The 21,069-nt window shown below is 47.0% G+C and overlaps 1 protein-coding gene across 1 annotated transcript in view; it reads right to left on the bottom strand.

Moving 5' to 3' along the window:
- The window catches only part of fxn (frataxin), a 77,107-nt gene that overhangs the window by 18,675 nt on the left and 37,363 nt on the right, over nucleotides 1-21,069 (bottom strand). The window contains exon 4 of the mRNA XM_037258067.1: nucleotides 11,558-11,655. Within this exon, the coding sequence (XP_037113962.1) occupies nucleotides 11,558-11,655 (98 nt within the window). The remainder of the gene's footprint in view (nucleotides 1-11,557; nucleotides 11,656-21,069) is intronic.

Raw genomic sequence — 21,069 nt, 5'->3', positions numbered from 1 at the left:
TGATCAGTTGACAGCTCCGCCCCTCTCTTCGCCCGAGTGTCCAAAACATGCGGCCGCAAATCCGATGACACGACTACAAAGTCGATCATCGAACTGCGGCCTAGGGTGTCCTGGTGCCAAGTGCACACATGGACACCCTTATGTTTGAACATGGTGTTCATTATTGAAAATCCGTGTCGAGCACAGAAGTCCAACAATAGAACACCGCTCGGGTTCAGATCGGGGGGGCCGTTCCTCCCAATCACGCCCTTCCAGGTCTCACTGTCATTGCCCACGTGAGCATTGAAGTCACCCAGTAGAACGACGGAGTCCCTAGAAGGAGCGCTCTCCAGCACTTCCTCCAGGGACTCCAAGAAGGGTGGGTACTCTGAGCTGCCGTTTGGTGCATAGACACAAACAACAGTCAGGACCCGTCCCCCCACCCGAAGGCGGAGGGAGGCTACCCTCTCGTTCACCGGGGTGAACCCCAATGTGCAGGCGCCCAGCCGGGGGGCAATAAGTATACCCACACCTGCTCGACGCCTCTCACCGTGGGCAACTCCAGAGTGGAAGAGAGTCCAGCCCCTCTCGAGAGGGCTTGTACCGGAACCCAAACTGTGCGTGGAGGCAAGTCCGACTATATCTAGTCGGAACTTTTCTGCCTCGCACACCAGCTCGGGCTCCTTTCCAGCCAGAGAGGTGACATTCCATGTCCCAAGAGCCAGCTTCTGCAGCCGGGGATCAGACCGCCAAGGTCCCTGCCTTTGGCCGCCGCCCAGCTTGCAATGCACCCGACCCCTTTGGCCCCTCCCACAGGTGGTGAGCCCATGGGAAGGGGGACCCACGTTTCCTTTTCGGGCTGAGCCCGGCCGGGCCCCATGGGCGAAGGCCCGGCCACCAGACGCTCGCCTTCGAGCCCCGCCTCCAGGCCTGGCTCCAGAGGGGGGCCCCGGTGACCCGCGTCCGGGCGAGGGAAAACGTGATCCATTAATTTTTTTCATCATAAGGGGCTGATGAGCCGTGCTTTGTCTGGCCCCTCACCTAGGACCCGTTTGCCATGGGTGACCCTACCAGGGGCATGAAGCCCCAGACAACATGGCTCCTAGGATCATAGGGGCACGCAAACCCCTCCACCACGATAAGGTGACGACTCACGGAGGGGACATTTATAACAGCAAAATAAAATCAAACATTTAAAAATGTCCATTAATGCGCTCAGTACTTGGTTGGGAATCATTTTGCATGGAATACTGCATCAATGCGGCGTGGCATGGAGGCAATCAGCCTGTGGCATTGCTGAGGTGTAATGGATGCCCAGGATGCTTCAATCGCGGCCTTTAGCTCATTTGCATTGTTTGGTCTGGTGTATTTCAGCTTCTTCTTTACAATACCCCACAAATTCTCTATGGGGTTCAGGTCAGGGGAATTGGCAGGCCAATCGAGGACAGTAATGCCATGGTCAGTACACCATTTACTGGTGGTTTTGGCACTGTGGATAGGTGCCAGATCATGCTGGAAAATGAAATCATCATCTCCATAGAGCTTTTCAGCAGACGGAAGCATGTAGTGCTCTAAAATCTCTTGGTACACATCTGCATTTACTCTGGACTTGATGAAACACAGTGGAACAACACCAGCAGCTGACATGGCTCCCCAAACCATCGCTGACTGTGGGAACTTCACACTGGATTTCAAGCAACTTGGATTTTGCTCCTCTCCAGCCTTTCTCCAGACTCTTGTTATAATAGGCCTCTTTGGCACATGTGATTAGCTAGGTAGCTTGAGCTATGCCGTTATATTGCTGTAACCCTTCTCTTGCTTCATTAGCTTTCTCTTCTCTATGACACTCTTTGCACATATGTAGAAGTCGCTCTCAGTTAAGACTACAAGGTCACACATTATCACAGAGGCTAGGCAGAGTCGCCTCCTTGCAGGAAGGCGGCCCAAAGTAGTATAAGAGCAGGAACCTTGGAGGGTCGGAAACATACAGGATTTGATCAGATTTTGTCGGGATGTGTTTACACATCCAGCTTTTTGTGAGGGGGATAAAATTGAAAGTGAGCTTGAAGCTTCTGCTCAACAGAGGAAAGGGTAGATAGTTGGTAGACGTAACCGTCAAAATATTGCACAGCGTGGCCCTGAGGTGCTGAAGGCCCAGGGTCATTCGCTTGTTGATGTGATGCAGGCACCTGTGATTGACATTAAGCAAGGGACTTTGACGTGTGAGATAGAATGCCCAATGACTATGGTGTGGGGCCAAGGGGAATACAAAGGTCAGCTGGCCGCCTTATCTGAAACGGTACGCCATCGAAGTGACAAAGTGAGAGAGTTGACAAAAGAAAAGGGGCGTGGAAGACCCTGCATTGGGCTAGATGAGAGTGACGATGAGGGACCACATTGTATGGAGCTGGATGAACCGTTTGTCGAGGATTTAGTAACGGTCACAGGCAACATAGATTGTGGCGATGATAATATTCCTCTCCGAAAAGGAGATATTTACAAAATTGTGGCAGAAGAAGGTACATCGGATGAGAAAGTGTTTGTGGTACAGGATGTAATAACAGACGGGATATGCCGAGCGCCTGCCGATTGTTTTGTGCCATTGAGACAACCAGATAAGATTTATACAGACACCACTAGTACGCCATTAAAACAACAAAAACGTGATAAGGGACGGCCTAGCGCTGGCTTCACTGCATATCCTTCATCGTCCATGAAGCTAAGCATGCCTGATGCCTACAGAAGTGAACCTTTGGTATCTAACACACGTGCATCACAGGTTGTTACTAGAGCAATGAATGCGAAAAGAGATGGTGACCAAAACAGGCATTTCCAAGCCCCGTTCATCGAAGCCACTGATAGGACGGGCAGAATAATCTCTAGACAATATAATCCTCTTTCGTTGACTGAAGCTAATATGTTGCGTAGCCAGTTGCCCTCTCCTTCGGAAGGAGGAACAAAGTGGGCTGCAGCTTTTTGTAAACTGGTTCTGCCTACGAACGCTGCACTGGGAGATGTACGTATATGTCTTTTAGCGCAACGAGAGCCGGTCACTTACATCAGATAAGTGCACGATTGACAGTGGGATGCACTTTACTTGATGTACCCTTCCCGGCCCTCTACCAAGGCTATGGGTGAAGTAGGGCGTGAGAAGGGGGAAAACTCTGCCAAGTATTTTGAACGTGTTCGCCTCTTATGGGAGGTTGAGACGGATGAATATCCGTTGTCGGGCACACTACAGTCTCTGATGAAGCAGGCAATTTACAAAACCCAACCAAAAAAGATACAGAATGCATTAGACGGCATTGTAGACCCAGACTCATTGTCTCTGGAGAGCTGGGGAAAGCATTTGTTCCATTTTTTAAACCACTGTGATAAGAGGCAGGAGGAACACAATAAACAGGATGAGGACCTTGATCGAGAAATAAAAAAACATGGAGCTGCGAGTGTTGAAGGAACAACTTGAGAAAAAAGAGAAGGATGGTTCAAGATTGCAATTGACACAAACTGAGGATCGGCAAAGTAACTCTTTTTACTATAATGACCAGGGGAGCAATGTGCAGGGCCGTGGGAAAGGCAGAGGTAAAACTTCAAACAACAGGAATCAATTTTATGTACCGTTTTTTTCCGTGTATAATACGCAAAATTTAACTAATTTATTGTCCTAAAATCTGGGGTGCGCATTATACATGGGTACAATTTTTTTTTAATTTTTTTTTTTTAATTTAATTTTTTTTTTTTTTTTTTTTTTTTTTTTTTAAGAAAATCATGGTACTGGTACGAGTATTGATTTATGTATTGTTCTCTTCTTGTCATGTTGTGAAAGAATGTGGGTTGAATAAATACCGAAAGAACAATAGTGTGTTTGTACTGTGCTCTGGTCATTTCGTCAAAGAAGGGATAATAGTCCTCTTCTCTTCTTGACTGACAATGAATGTGATAGCTTAATACAATCAGCAAATAACAAAATGCGTATTACAGGTAATATTTTATTTCACAACACTTTGCCTTGTTCCTTTCGTCTCTGCTGTTCACTTCAAACACGCTCCATACGAACGCAATGCTCTCGTATCAGACGCTTGCTCGATCACCTGCTCGTTTGCTGTCACAATGTACCCTACACAAATCCGAAACATTTGTTGCGGCTCCGAGTCACGACGAGGGGCAAGTTTTGGTTTCCAAGGGTGTTTTTATTCCTCTTCAACGTCTCTCCCATACAGAGCCGCCTTTTTCACATGTCCGCACGTCACTTTCCTCTCTTTTCATCTGATCGCGGTGGTGCCTTTACGGGCAGTCGGAGAAATCAACGCCAACAAAAAAAATACATCCAGCCTAGTTAAGACCATACCAAAGACTATAAAAATGGGACCCATTGCCTCCCTGCGTGTGTGACGATCATTGGGACTTTAAAAAAAAAAAAAAAAAAAAAAATTTAAAAAAAAAAAAAAAAAAAAAAAAAAAAAAAAATTGGGTGCGTATTATACATGGGTACAGGCTTTTTTCCAGCATCAACATGCCATTGTTAGGGTGCGTATTATACATGGGGGCGTATTATACACGGAAAAAAACGGTATATTACAATCCATATCAAAACTACCAATGTTATGTGTGTAATCGGTATGGACACATAGCTTAAAACTGTCCTAGATTTATATCACAGGCTAGTTCACTGCCACTATTTCAACAGACAGACTGCCCCTACCAAAACGACTACCAGCATTGACATATGGGGAACCCCAAAATAATGCAGGTCATACATACTATCAGCCACGGAACCCACATTTTTGGCCTTCAGCGCAGAACAGTCAACCATAAATGAATCGAGTTGAATATCCCTAATAGGGATGCTGGGACTCCATTGAGGAGGGTGAACCATCCATTTAAACCTTTAAAGAATTGACACTTATGAGCTATAACCACATTGAAATTGCATAGTTTGATTGCATTTTTATCTACTGTTCATGTGAAAGTCACTGACAATAATAGGTAAAGTAACAACTCTGTTACAAGTAACTAAAGATTGTGTTGTTATTTCTGTCTTAAATTGCATAGGGTGTGGAATTAAATAAATCCTACTTCTTCCCACTCCGTTTTAGACAAGTAAACTCTGCCCACTTTGTGCAGTATATTGTATCCTGTTTGTACCTAGTATTTCTACAAAGTCATAGTTTGTGATTTTCACCATGTTTTTATCTTATTTTTTATTTTTTCATTTGATTGATTGAATAAAAATATATATATACAGTGGAGCCTCGGTTTTCGAACATCAAGGTTCTCGAACAAATCGGTATTCGAACAAAAAATTCGAGATTTTTTTGCTTCGGATGTCCGACGAAATTCGGTTGTCGAACCTCGCGAGATGAGCCGAGAGGACCCGCATGCCAACTGACTCTGTACGTTATTACATTCGCGTTGCTCTGAGGATTGCATCAACTCTAATCATGCCTCCAAAGGAAGCAAGTGGGAGCAGTAAAGCCATCCTAAAACACAAAGACGCTCCGAAAGCAATGGGACAGTGAGCGCCCGGTGCGCTGCGGTTGCGCGATCGGACCAAATTAAGCTCCCTGCGCACTGAGGTCCACTCAAATTTTGGAAAGTCCATTAGGACTTTAAAAATATTTTCTCAATTTTAGCGACTGCTCTGTCACAATAATGCGACCAGCGCGGTGCAGTTGAGCGGTCGGCGGCGCGCTACTGCTGCGCGTTCGGCGGTGCGCTGCAGTTGCGCGATCGGACAAAAATGCGCAAATGAAAAAATGCTTTAAAACGGCGTGTTTTTTTGCTTGGAACGGATTAAAATGTTTTCCATTGTTTGTGATGGGAAAACATGATTTGGAATTCAAATGATTCACTTCTCGAACAGCCTTCTGGAACGGATTGTGGTTGAAAACCAAGGCTCCACTGTATATATAGTATATATATTTTTTTTTATCGACAATCAATTAATTCAGGTGAAGACGTTCGTCCCGGTCATGTGACATGTCACCCCAGTCGAGCCCGCGAAGCAAGCAAAAATGAGCAAGAAACAGGGAGGTTTGGAAAGTTTTTCGGAAAGGGAAAAAAGCCCAATGAGGGGACGGACGAAGAAGAGGCTACGACTGCTAAGAAAAGGAAAGCTACATTTAAAATATAATTTCAGGAGTCCTACTTAAAATATGGATTTATCGCCACAGGTGACTCTGACGCGTCAAGCCCACTTTGCATAATATGTGGCGACAGGCTAGCTAACAAGGCAATGAAGCCTTAAAACTGCTTTGGCACATGGAGACCAAGCAAGCATCCTTAAAAGACAAGCCTTTGGAATTTCTTGAAAGAAAAAAACGTGAATAAGAAGGACAGAAAAGGTGGACACTGAGTGCTGAGTGTTTACAAAAGAGTGGACAACAACATATCTTTTCGCTGAAGTCCAATCAATGCTGGTTTGTCTGATATGCCAGGAAACGGTTGCAAGGAGTACAATATTAGCCGTTAATTTGCTACGAAGCATACTAAGTACGCAAGCAGTCAACACATGAACAGGTGGCTACAGCGGATAGGTTGACAGCTAATTAGAAGACTCAGCAAAACACTTTTTCACTGACAAACTGCGGATTAAAAGTCAAGTACAGTTTTTGATGCACCACCTATTTTCGACTAATCTTAACTTTTAAAGTTTTTTAGGCCGACTTTAAGGAAGTGTTTCCCGTTTCCTCACCTCTGTCGCCAGGTGTTTGTGAGTTAAAGCTCTGCTCAGATTTTCAGATACCTGTCACCATGTTGCTGTTTTGATTTCTTTATTAGTAATTTCTTTATTAGTACTTTATTTAGATGTATTCTTTCACTGATTCTTCAAGATGATGTATTTGGTCAGAATGTTTGCCATTTGATGTGATTTCACCTCAGAAAACATCTTTCATAAATCTGACTTGCAGGCGCTGAAGATGAAAACTGTTATTCATAATAACAGTGTCATATTTAATGAGAATCACCGATAGTAGTTTTTTCGTGAAATATTTTTTTAATGCTGTTAATAAATGTATTTGTTTTCAAAAAGCTTTTTTTGAATATCCATGCTTTACTACCTAGTAAAGGCCAAAACCTTTTATGCAATGACCTTTACATGTCATTGATATTAATTCACACAAACACTACATCCATCTACTCCTGGTTTGGCCCCCCGGTCAAAATTTAGAACCCAATTTGGCCCGCAAGTAAAAAAGTTTGCCCACCTAGTTCATCTGATCCAAATCTACAGTCAGAAATTAAAAACGTCTAAGCCTGTGGTGAGGACTGTAAGGAAATGGACAGTGGAGTCAAAGCAGGACCTCCAAGCCTGCTTTGACTGCACCGATTGGAGTGTTTTTGAAGCTGCAACTTCAGATCTGCATTAACTCACTCAGAGCGTTGAGTAAGAAACAACTTTTTGAAGATTTGTTAACACCCCCCCATCGCATCGCGTTGTTTTCAAAGTAACTTTGGGACAACTTTGTGACGGCCACGTTGGGACAAAACATCATGTCGCCCTCCGCTCCGCTTCATCGACAGGGATGTGAGTTTCAACCAACCTTTTAATTATTGCATGACTGCTCACTTTGATTTTATCACCTTTTAAAACCTGTTGATCAGTTTTAAAATCCCCTTATTTTTTTAATTTGTCATCACAAAAAAAAATCATACATCAGCTTTTGTGAGGACTTGTGTGTACAGACTAAGACCTTCTGCACGTACAACAACAAACCATGGCTTACACCAAACCTCAGGATGCTGCACAAAGCCAAGGAGGAGGCCTACACGAGTGGGGACCAGGACCTGTTCAGGCAGGCCAAGAACACACTGAACCGAGAAATCAGGAAAGCCAAGAGGTGCTATGGGCAGAGCCTGGAGAGAAACCTCTCTGCCAATCCTGATCCCTCAACAGTGTGGAAAGGCCTGCAGAGCATCACGGGCTTCAAGACACCTGTGGAAAACCGAAGGCTTGCAAACCAGCTAAACAGGTTTTACTGCAGGTTTGAACGGTCCACCCACACAACAGGACCTCCTGCATCACAATCAACATACCCCCCATCCCCTTGTTCACACCTCCATCGTCGTTATCACCTACTCTCTCTCTTTCAGAAGCCGCACCCACTCTTCAGATCCGTGAAGAGGAGGTGTGTCAGGTGTTCCGGGGACAAAAGGTCAGGAAGGCATCAAGCCCAGACGGCGTGTCCTCCTCCTGCCTGAGAGTCTGTGATGAACAACTGCATGGATCTTCAACCTTTCCCTAGAGCTGTGTGAGGTGCCCTTGTGCTTCAAAAGCTCCACCATCATACCGGTCGGTGGCCAAGAAGCCCGGCATCACAGGTTTGAATGATTATAGACCTGTCGCCCTGACATCTGTGGTCATAAAATCCTTTGAGAGGCTAGTGTTGAGCCACCTGAAGGACATCACGGGTCCCCTGCTCGACCCCCTGCAGTTTGCCTACCGGGCAAACAGGTCGGTAGACGATGCGGTCAACATGGGACTGCACTACATCCTAAGCCACCTACACACCCCAGGGACCTACGCCAGGAACCTGTTTGTGGACTTCAGCTCGGCGTTCAACATCATCGCTTCAGACATCCTCCACCAGAAGCTCACTTAGCTCGCGGTGCCTGTCTCCACCTGTCAGTGGATCACCAGCTTCCTGACCAACAGGAGACAGCATTTGAGGCTGGGGACCATCACATCCGACACCCAGGCAACCAGCACCAGCGCCCCCCAGGGGTGCGTCCTCTCCCCACTGTTCCTCTCTCTCTACACCAACGATTGCTCCTCAGGCGACTCTTCTGTGAAACTCCTGGAGTATACGGACGACACCACTCCCATCGGACTGATCCGGGACGGTGACGAGACTGTGTACAGACAGGAGGTCGAGAGGCTGGTCCACTGGTGCAGCCAAAACCACCTGGAGCTGAACCCGCTCAAGACCGTGGAGATGACAGTGGACTTCAGGAGAGCCCCTTCGCCACTTCCACCCTTCACCATCCTCAGTAATGCAATTCTCTCTACAGACACCTTCAAGTTCCTGGGATCCACAATCTCTCGGGATCTGAAATGGACCTGTCCAGAAGAAGGCCCAGCAGAGGCTATACTTTGAGACAGCTCAGGAAGTTCAACCTGCTACAGGAGCTACTGAAGACCTTCTACACTGCCATCATCCAGTCTATCCTCTGCACCTCCATCACTGTCCGGTTTGGATTGGCCACCAAACAAGACAAGCACAGACTGCAACGGACAATCAGAACTGTGGAAAAGATAATCGGGACCAACCTCCCATCTATCCAAGACTTGTACCTGTCCAGGACAGGGAAACGTGCAAATACAGTCAAACCTCAGTTTTCGAACGTCCCGGTTATCGAAAAAATCGGAATTCGAACGAAAAATACGAGATATTTTTGCTTCAGTGGTCGAACAGAAATTCGGAGGTCGAACCTCGTGAGATGAGTCGAGAGGACCCGAGAAAACCCGACCGCGCAGCCCGGATGCTGACTGACCCCATTCATTGTTATTGTATTTTCGTTACTTTGAGGATTGTGTTAACCCCTAATCAAGCCTCCAAAGGAAGCAAGTGGGAGCAGTAAACCATCCTAAAACACAAAGGCGCTCTTACAGCAATGAGACAGTGAGCGCCCGGCGCGCTGCGGTTGCGCGATCGGACCAAATTAAGCTCCCTGCGCACTGATGTCCACTTAAATTTTGGAAAGTACATCAGGACTTTAAAAATATTTTCTAAATTTCAGCGACGGCTCTGTCACAATAATGCGACCAGCGCGGTGCAGTTGTGCGGTCGGCGGCGCGCTACGGTTGCGCGTTCGGCGGTGCGCTGCAGTTGCGCGATCGGACAAAAATGTGCAAATGAAAAAAATGCTTAAAAAAGGCGTTTTTTTTTAGTCTTGGAACGGATTAAATTTTTTGTCCATTATTTGTGATGGGAAAAATAGATTCGGAATTCAAACGGTTCACTTCTCGAACCGCCTTCTGGAACGGATTGTGGTCGAAAACCGAGGTTTGACTAACATCTCTACAGACCCTTCTCACCCAGGTCACAGTCTGTTCGAACTCCTCCCCTCCGGACGGTGTTACAGAGTGCTGTACGCCAAAACCAGCAGACACAAACACAACTTCTTTCCCCAGGCTGTCGCTCTGATGAACTCACACCACTCAGAGTCTCAGAGACATCACTGGGCAATAATATCCAGTTCTTGCCACTTAAATGTTGTTAGTCACCTGAATGTTGTTAGTCACATAAATGTTGTACAGAGGCTGAGATCAACCGGAGTCAAATTCCTTGTTTGGCATGCACAAACTTGGCCAATAAAGCTGATTCTGAGAAGCTGGACAACAATCCTGATCATTTGAATCAGGTGTGTTGCAGCAGGTCGACCTATGAAACATGCAGGACACCGGCCCTCGAGGACCGGAATTGCTCACGCCTGGTCTAGAGCATTGTCTATTTGGGCTCCAAAGCTTTGGAATGCCCTACCGACAGATATCAGAACTGCTACCTCAGTAGAATTTTAGAACATTTAAGACACGATTGAAAACACATTTTTATGCTATGGCCTTCAATTAATCTGTGTTGGCCGATTAGGCTGCAGTTTGTGTTCTCTGTCCGGCCCCCCCTCCCCAGCTGGGGACACCCGAACTGAAATGTCGACCAATCCAGACAAGGGACCTGAGGCGGATTACCACCGTCGCAGACATTGCCACGACAATTGAGGGCCACTTCATGCAGCTCTTCATTTTGAATATGGACATCTACTTTTTCTTTGGATTATTTTATATTATGTGTTCAATGGTGCCCTCTCTGCTACAGTGCCCCTCCTCTGACGAAAGACCGCAAAAAGTGCACAAAGGAGAAAAAACAGACACAATGGAGAAAAAGGGAAGAGAAACTTCTCCCCAGTGGAGCAACGATAGAGGACTTGTTTGTAGAGATGTGGCAGCAATCCCTCACAATGTGGTGTACAATATTTAAAAAGTGATTTGGAAATATACGTGACATTTCAATTTCAAAACGTTTCTTGACGCTAGTAGCTGAGTAGCAGACATAGTATCTATCATTCAACAATTTGTTACCTCAAATTCTTTTTGGAGAATAGAAAGTCCATACTGTCCTTGCATCACCAACCAGGAAGGAGTTCATAGACTTTTATTAAAAATTTTTTGATGGTCTTTTCAAAGCAAAGCAACAATGAATAATGCCTCCGTCAACATGATTGGCAGCTGTTTGTCCCGCTTCCTGACAGACCTGCACCAATGGACTGAATCTTGTAGGAAGCACGCGACGATTGGATGGGGTACGGTTGGTGACTGACATGTAGTGCAGCATATCCCCCGGTCAAGACACACAATTCTCTCACTACACCACTGAACTGTGGAGCGGATGTCCTTACCAGTGCAGTACCATGGCGCACTCCACAAGCGTAAAGCGTCTATAAGAAAACTTTTCTGATGGTGTAAATACAAACAACTTGTGATACAATTCTTTTATTATACATACTTCATTCCACCGTGCAGGTCGGCCTATTTATGTGGATGGTCAGTTGATAGTATCAAAGTACCATCTGGTCTCACCTTGTTGGAGAAGCCAACCAAATCTGTCTGTTTGGCGTTTGCTTGTTGATCACGTAGGTTCCATGGTGACCACCCAACTTGACTGTCAGCACACCGCTCTGCAGAAGAATAGGCACATCATACAAGAACGTAAACACTTTCAATGTTTCTCCAAAATGTTCCTTAAAGTGCTGTGAAATAGCATTTTCACTCACTAAAGGGGTTTTTCAGAGGAAACTCTAATACACTGGTCTCCAACCCACGGGCCATGGACCGGTACCGGCCCGTAGATCATTTGTTACCGGGCCGCACTAGAAAGTATAACTTGCATTATTTCCATTTTATTTATCCGAGTCTGAGTCTCTTTTATTTTGAAAGATGGGCCGGATTTTCTCCAATACCTCGTGATGTGAACAAAACATAACATTACTTCTGTTATGTTGTTGCCGTGATGTTATGACGACTTTGCGAGTAAAGTTGCATAGGTGTTCACATACAGAATTCCACCATGGAACTAAGGATTGAAGGGGGGGGGGGTGGTGGTGGTGTGTGTTCTTTTTGTTCTTTCTATTCCTCATTTTACAAGTATTTTCAGTAAAAGTTTTTGCGACACACCTGCATCTCTTTTCCTTTGGTACGATAATACCATGCTTTTTATGCTGGTGGAATCATTTTATTTTGTTGTATTTGTCTGCCACACCTTAAAAGCCAGTGTTGGCACCACATCCAATCGGTGTTCACATCGGCTCCCTAACACTTTTGAAGATGTCACACTATATGAATGGCTGAAAAGACAGCACGGTAACATTTAAGATTGTGGTTAGTCTGCTTTGCAGAAATGGGTCTGGAGTTCAAACACGGATAATTTTTGCAAAGAAAACTTCTAAAAACAATGTGCAGTGGGTGATTATTTGCTTTATTTCGACATTTGATTTTTATCAGATTTTTTTTCTCAAATTGTTTTTAGAAGTTTTCGTTTGCAAAAATTGTGACGTCATCAAACACAGGTCCGTGAAAATATTGTCGACATAAATCCGGTCCATGGTGCTAAAAGTTTTGAGGATCGCTGCTCTAATAGCCTGTCTACAATCAGGGATTGTAAACAGGTGAAAATTGGAAATGGAAAATAATTGTAACATTTTTATAAATAAGATTCATGTATTATTTAGACTTTATTTATTTTCCAGCTAATTTTGTGAATCATTTACCCATCCAAATTATGTTAAATGTATCTGAGATTTCAAAAATAGACATACAGATGCAAATAAATAGCCTGTATAGGTCTAGGTCAGAAATGACCAAACTACGGCTCGCGGGCCACATCTGGCCCACGGGGCCGTTTAATCCGGCCCGCCAAACCCGAATAAATTTATTGTAAAACATTTTTTGGGGTAATTTTTCCTGCAATGACTGCGTTTCCCCAGTAGATGGGGAAACGGCCGTCCGGGCATTTACTCCCGGAAGCCGTGTCAGAAAGCTCCGTGCACACTCATAAGTGCGTGTACGTGCTCAGTAGTACAGACCCGGCGCACTCCGCGCGCGCTCTATTTCTATCGGTGCCGAATTTCGAGTGTGGGCTGTGACGTCAGCATTCTCGTAATTCACGCGCTGAGCTTTCAGATACAGTTTTACGCTAGAGCCACCCACAAACTTTCCTCTGGAATCCTTCCATTAAAATGAGTGGTCCAAGAAAAAGAAAGGTGGACACTGAATGCCGAGTGTTTAAAAAAAGAGTGGACAATTTGGCTCGACCTACGTGTTTGAGCAGACGTTCAGCCACATGAACATCACCAAAGCCCCGTCACAGATCTAGGTTAACGGACCAACACTATCCTAAGAATTGCCACAACAAATTTTACTCCAGACTATGATGCACTAGCAAAAAAGGGAAACCAACAACACTGTTCCCACTGAAAATGAAGGGGAGTTTCTCTCGTTTGTCAAAAAAAAAAAAAATGCATTTTGAAAATAATTTGTACAATTGGCAGGGATTGAAACTAGCGACGATTCTCATTTTCAAACAATGCAGGATGCTCAAGGACATTGATGCACCACCTGTTTGCGACTAATCTTAACTTTTAAAGTTCTTAAAAACAATAAAACAGACTTTGACACTTAAGGTTGACTTTAAGGAAGTGTTTCCTGTTTCCTCACCTCTATCACCAGGTGTTTGTGAGTTAAAGCTCTGCTCTGATTTTCAGATATCCATCACCGTGTCCCCGTTTTGAGTTCTTTATTGCTTTATTTAGATGTATTCTTTCACTGATTCTTCAAGATGATGTATTTGTCAAAAGTCAAAGTCAAAGTCTGCTTTATTGTCAATTTCTTCACATGCCAAGACAGACAAAGAAATCGAAATTACGTTCCCACTATCCCACGGTGACAAGACATAGTACACAATACACATACAAGTAAACACAAAAAAATAAAAACAAGAAGGCACAAACAATGAATAAATAAGAGTGATGAATAAATAATAAATAAACAAACAACATAATAAATAAGAGGAGCAAAAATGGAGCAAGTGTGCATACAGCAGACAGTCAGAATATAGCGCAAAAGTACAGGACGCTACGCAGAAGGGGGGAGAGAGTTCAGTATCCTAACAGCCTAGAGTATGAAGCTGTTGGTGAGTCTGGTGGTGCGGGAGCGCAGGCTCCTGTACCACTTCCCAGAGGGCAGAAGATCAAACAAAGAGTGAGCGGGGTGACTCACATCACTCACAATCGTGGTCGCCTTGCGGGTGAGATGGGAGGTGTAAATGTCCTTCAGGGAGGTGAGTGAAGCACCGATAATCTTACCAGCCGTGTTCACTATGCGCTGCAGGGCCTCCTGGGGGTGCACATCAGTGAGGATCTCTCCTGGTCCACCAACACCGCATCACTGGCGAAGAAAGCTCAGCGCCGCCTGTACTTCCTGCGGAAACTCAGGCGAGCAAGTGCTCCTCCGGCCGTCATGACTACATTCTACCGTGGCACCATTGAGAGCGTCCTCTCCAGTTGTATCGCTGTTTGGGGTGGTAGCTGCACTGAATACAACATGAAGGCCCTGCAGCGCATAGTGAACACGGCTGGTAAGATTATTGGTGCTTCACTCCCCTCCTTGAAGGACATTTACACTTACATTTACTTTACATTTATTTATTATTTATTCATCCCTCTTATGTATTCATTGTTTGTGCCTTCTTGTTTTTATTTTTTTGTGTTTACTTGTATGTGTATTGTGTACTATGTCTTGTCACCGTGGGATAGTGGGAACGTAATTTCGATTTCTTTGTGTGTCTTGGCATGTGAAGAAATTGACAATAAAGCAGACTTTGACTTTGAATCCACAAGGATGTGGCTGAAATACACCACGGGATTCTAGATAAGGTGTGCCATTTAAGGTTACAAACAAAACTCGAACGCAACATTGCGTCATACTCGTTCGCTGCCGGCTGGGACAGAGCAGGCTTCTTCTCACAGCTTGCATCTCCTTATTTATAATTCATTTGACAGTTTAAAAGAATTATTTAGAAGAAAAGGAACCATTTGGGGGCGGCTGGGTGAGGCAGTGGTTAGCACGACCGCCTCACAGTTAGGAGGGTGCGGGTTCAATTCCACCTCTGGCCCTCCCTGTGTGGAGTTTTCATCTTCTCCCTGGGCCAGCGTGGATTTTCTGCGGGCACTCCGGTTTCCTCCCACATGCTTGGTAGGCCGATTGAGCACTCCAAATTGTCCCTAGGTGTGAGTGCGAGTGTGAATGGTTGTTCGTCTCTGTGTGCCCTGCGATTGGCTGGCGACCAGTTCAGGGTGTCCCCCGCCTATTGCCCGATGACTGCTGGGATAGGCTCCAGCACGCCCGCGACCCCCGTGGGGACAAGCGGTACAGATAATGGATGGATGGATGGAACTAATTGGGGATGGTAGAGGGCTCGTAATGGTCATGGTCATCCCCTTCCGCAGCTCATATTTATTCTTCATTTTACATTGTAAAAGTTAAATGAATTAATCCATCCACCCAACTTCTTCCGCTTATCCGGGGTCGGGTCGCGGGGGCAGCAGCTTTAGGAGGGACTCCCAGACTTCCCTCTCGCCAGCCACTTCGTCCAGCTCATCCTGGGCGATCCCTAGGCGTTCCCAGGCCAGCTGAGAGACATAGTCTCTCCAGCGCGTTCTGGGTCGTCCAAGTGGTCTCCTGCCGGTGGGACATGCCCGGAACACCTCCCCAGGGAGAAGACCAGGAGGCATCCTGTTGAGATGCCCAAGCCACCTCATCTGGCTATCCTCTCAGCGGCTCCCGGATGAGCGAGCTTCTCACCCTATCTCTAAGGGAGAGCCCGATCACCCTGTGGAGGAAACTCATTTTGGCCGCTTGTATCCGGGATCTTGTTCTTTCGGTCAAAACTCATAGCTCGTGACCATAGGTGAGGGTCGGAGCGTAGATTGACCAGTAAATTGAGAGCTTTGTCTTTTGGCTCAGCTTTCTCTTCACCACGACGGACCGGTACAGAGTCCGCATTACTGCCGATGCTGCACCGATCCGCCTGTCGATCTCAGGCTTCATCCTGCCCTCACTCGTGAACAAGACCCCAAGATACTTGAACTCCTCCCCTTGGGACAGCATCTCATCCCCGATCCGGAGAGGGCATTCCACCCTTTTCCGACTGAGGACCATGGACTCAGATTTGGAGGTGCTGATCCTCACCCCGACCGCTTCACACTCGGCTGCAAAACACTCCAGTGAGAGCTGGAGATCCCGGCTTGAACAAGCCAACAACACCACGTCGTCTGCAAAAAGCAGAGATGCAATGCTGAGGTCCCCAAACCGCGCCTAGATATTCTGTCAATAAAAGTTATGAACAGAATCTGTGACAAAGGGCAGCCTCGGCGGAGTCCAACCCTCACTGGGAACGAATCCGACTTTCTGTCGGAAATGCGGAGCAAACTCTGGCATCGATGATACAGGGACCGAACCGCCCTTACAAGTTGGCTCGCCACTCCGTACTCCAGAAGCACCCTACACAGAACTTCCCAAGGGACACGGTCGAACGCCTTCTCCAAGTCCACAAAACACATGTGGACTGGTTGAGCGAACTCCCATGCACCCTCGAGGATCCTGCCAAGTGTCTGAAGCTGGTCCACTGTTCCATGGTCAGGACAAAAACCACACTGCTCCTCCTGAATCCGAGATTCAATTTCCCGACGGACCCTCCTCTCCAGCACCCTAGAATAGACCTTACCAGGGAGGCTGAGGAGTGTGATTCCTCTGTAGTTGGAACACACCCTCCGGTCCCCCTTCTTAAAGAGGCCAACCACCACCCCAGTCTGCCAATCCAGAGGCACCGTCCCCGATGTCCACGCAATGCTGTAGAGGCGTGTCCGCCAGGACAGCCCCACAACATCCAGAGCCTTTAAAAACTCGGATCTCATCCACCCAGAGGAGTTTTTTAACTACTTTGACCACAGAGATTGGAGAGTCTACCTTAGAGTCTCCAGGCCCTGCTTCCACAATGGAAGGCGTGTCGGTGGAATTGAGGAAGTCTTCGAAGAATTCTCCCCACCGACTCACGACGTCCCGAGTCGAGGTGAGCAGCAACCCATCTTCACTGTAAACAGTGTTGACTGTGCACTGCTTCCCCCTCCTGAGACGCCAGATCGTGGACCAGAATTTCCTCGAAGCCATCCGGAAGTCATTCTCCATGGCCTTTCCAAACTCCTCCCACGCCCGGGTTTTTGCCTCAGCAACCGCCGAAGCCACGTTCCGCTTGGCCATCTGGAGTCCCACAGGCCAAAACAGCCCGATAGGACTCCTTCTTCAGCTTGACGGCGACCCTTACCGCAGGTGTCCACCAGCGGGTTCGGGGGTTGCCGCCACGACAGGCACAGACCACCTTACGGCCACAGTTCCGGTCGGCTGCCTCAACAATGGAGGCACGGAACATGGTCCACTCGGACTCAATGTCCCCCGCCTCCTCCGGGACGTGGGTAAAGCTCTGCCGGAAGTGGGAGTTGAAGCTCTTCCTGACAGGGGATTCTGCCAGATGTTCCCAGCAGACCCTCACAGTACGTTTGGGTTTGTCAGGTCGGACCGGCATTGTCGGAGTAATTAGATGGTCGGCCTGACCAAGGGCCTCATAATTTACGAGTTGGAGTCCATTGGTTTAACGAAGCTAGCTCCAGAGAATTCCTTTAACTCCCTTCCTTTCTTATCTCACTAGCTCCAGTGGGGAGAACAAGTATTTGATACACTGCTGATTTTTCAGGTTTTCCCACTTCCAAAGCCTGTAGAAGTCTGTAATTTCTATCATAGGTACTCTTCAACTGTGAGTGATGGAATCTAAAACAAAAATCCAGAAAATCACATTGTATGATTTTTAAATAATTAATTTCCAATTTATTGCAGGAAATAAGTATTTGATACATCAGAAAAACAGAACTTAATATTTAGTGCAGAAACCTTTGTTTGCAATTAGAGATCAAATGTTTCCTGTAGTTCTTGACCAGGTTTGCACACACTGCAGCAGGGATTTTGGCCCACTCCTCCATACAGATCTTCTCCAGAGCCTTCAGCTTTCGGGGCTGTCGCTGGGCCACACGGACTTTAAGCTCCCTGTTCCGTGCCTCCATTGTTGAGGCACCTTAAAGTCCGTGTGGCCCAGCGACAGCCCGAAACCTGAAGGCTCTGGAGGAGATCTGTATGGAGAAGTGGGCCAAAATTCCTGCTGCAGTGTGTGCAAATCTGGTCAAGAACTACAGGAAACGTCTGATCTCTGTAATTGCAAACAAAGGTTTCTGCACCAAATATTAAATTCTGTTTTTCTGATGTATAAAATACTTATTTCCTGCAATAAAATGGAAATTAATTGTTTAAAAATCATACAATGTGATTTTCTGGATTTTTGTTTTAGATTCCATCACTCACAGTTGAAGAGTACCTATAATAGAAATTACAGACTTCTAAATGCTTTGCAAGTGGGAAAACCTGAAAAATCAGCAGTGTATCAAATACTTGTTCTCCCCACTGTATGAGCAGAGCTCCCTCGCACCTGAAAAAGTACCATAATTTTCGGACTATAAGTCGCGTTTTTTTTCATAGTTTGGGTGGGGGGGCGACTTATAATAAGGAGCGACTTATGTTTTTTTTCAAAACTTTTCAAAAAAAAAAAAAGTGAAACCGCGATAAACGAACCGCGATGCAGCAAGGGATTACTGTTTTTGAATTTCGAGTGACGTCAGCAGCGCGACGCGGAGTGGCGGTTGTTTACATAAAGGACAAAGGTTGATCACGGGATGACGAAGATGCCCCACGTACTACCGGCATCATTAGCGGCTTTGTTTCTAAGTGACACGGCGGACGAAGAGTTTGAAGGATTTAAGGATTTGGAGTGACACAGAAGGTTTGAAAAACTATTATGGCTTTTTTTTTTTTTCTTTCTAAGATGGCGCCGCGGTAGTGGCGACACGTTTGCAGCAGCTCCGTCGACTCGTCTGTATATTGTCTCGTTTTCTATGTTTTTTCGGACTATTTTTTCTTTTTTCGCAGTCCTGTGTTTTCTTTTTTACCGGGCAGAAACATGTTTGCAAAAACAGTGAGGCTGGCCCTTTTATTTTTCCTATTTTTCACCTGGTTCATCACCCCAGCAACCACCGAAGCAGGGAGTAAACGCTCCATTGTTTACACCCGCGGTCAGCTGTTAGCCCTCTGTAGCCAAGGGAAGCTAACCGGCTACAAGCCCGATGTTTCCCCCGAGCTGAAGAGGAGGAAAAGAGGACAACGCTCGGGTGTTATGTGCCGGAAAAAGAAACGCCGCTTCAAGCCCACACTCCCCACCATCATCACCGGGAATGTGAGATCCATCTGTAATAAGATGGATGAGCTAACGGCGCTGGCACGGCACCAACGGGAATACCGGAAATGCAGCATGCTGCTGTTCACGGAGACCTGGCTAACGGAGCAAACACCGGACTCTGCCGTCGCTCTGGACAGATTTAACCTAATAAGGGCAGACAGGACACGAGAGAGCGGTAAGAGGAAAGGAGGGGGGCTTGCTGTGTTTGTGAACGATAGATGGTGTAACCCTGGGCACAAAGAGCAACTCTGCAGCGCGGACATTGAGCTGCTAGCCGTTAGCATGAGGCCACACTACCTGCCGCGGGAACTCTCGCACGTTATCGCGATAACTGCGTACGTTCCCCCTAATGCTAATGCCGACGCAGCCCGCGATGTCCTGCACAGCAGTGTAAGCAGGCTGCAAACACAGCATCTACATGCCCTCCTCCTTATTACCGGGGACTTCAATCATGCCTCTCCTTCATCCACACTTCCAACTTTCAGCCAATATGTCACCTGCAGCACCAGAGGAAATAAAACACTGGACCTTTTTTATGCCAACCTTAAGGAGGCACATACATCATCCCCCCTCCCCCCTCCTTGGAAGATCTGATCACGATCTGATCCACCTTCTCCCCCTGTATCAGCCTCTGGTGCACAGGCAACCAGCAGTCACCAACACCAGACAGATCTGGTCTGAAGAATTTCTGGAGACTCTTCAGGACTGTTTTGAGACCACGGTGTGGGACGTGTTCTGTGAGGACTACGGGGACGACATCGACGGTCTCACCAGCTGTGTCACAGACTACATTAACTTTTGTGTAGACTCCACCATACCCACCAAAACAGTCAGGGTTTTTGCAAACAGCAAACCTTGGATCACCCCTGAGATTAAAGACCTGCTCACTCTCAACTCCACCGAACCCACCAACCACCCCCCCTGCATGGTGCTCTCCACGGCCCAGGTGGAGAGAGGACTGGCCAGGCTCAAGGTGAAGAAGGCGACGGGTCCACATGACATCACCTCCAGGCTGCTCAGATCCTGCTCCGGGCAACTGTGCAGGATCGTGGAGCACATATTCAACATGAGCCTGAGGCTGCACAGGGTGCCACAGCTGTGGAAGACGTCCTGCGTGGTACCGGTGCCCAAGTCATCTCGCCCCAGCGACTTCAACCACTACCGGCCGGTGGCCCTGACATCCCACCTGGCGAAGACCCTGGAGAGGCTGGTCCTCCACTACCTGCGCCCCCTGGTGAGCTCCTCTTCCGACCCCCTGCAGTTCGCCTACCGGCCGAGCATCGGGGTTGAGGACGCCGTCATCTTCCTCATGCAGAGGTCCCTGGCCCACCTGGAGCGGGCTGGAAGCACTGTGAGGATCATGTTTTATGATTTCTCCAGTGCCTTCAACACCATCCAGCCAGAACTGCTGGGGAACAAACTGCACCATGCTGGAGCCTGCCAGCAGCTGACATCATGGGTCCTGGACTTCCTCACAAACAGACCGCAGTTTGTGAGGACAGGAGGCCGTGTGTCTGACACGGTGGTCTGCAGCACAGGAGCTCCACAGGGGACCGTCCTGGCCCCCCTCCTCTTCACCATCTACACAGCTGACTTCACCCACCACACATCAACCTGCCACCTCCAGAAGTTCTCGGACGACTCCGCCATCGTCGGTCTCATTAACAACGGAGACGAGACGGAGTACCGAGAACTGAATCAC

Source organism: Syngnathus acus, chromosome 9 (assembly GCF_901709675.1).
Source record: "Syngnathus acus chromosome 9, fSynAcu1.2, whole genome shotgun sequence".
Taxonomy (NCBI): domain Eukaryota; kingdom Metazoa; phylum Chordata; class Actinopteri; order Syngnathiformes; family Syngnathidae; genus Syngnathus; species Syngnathus acus.
Note: the sequence above shows the minus strand (reverse complement) of the source record. Positions and strands in the feature narration are given on the sequence as shown.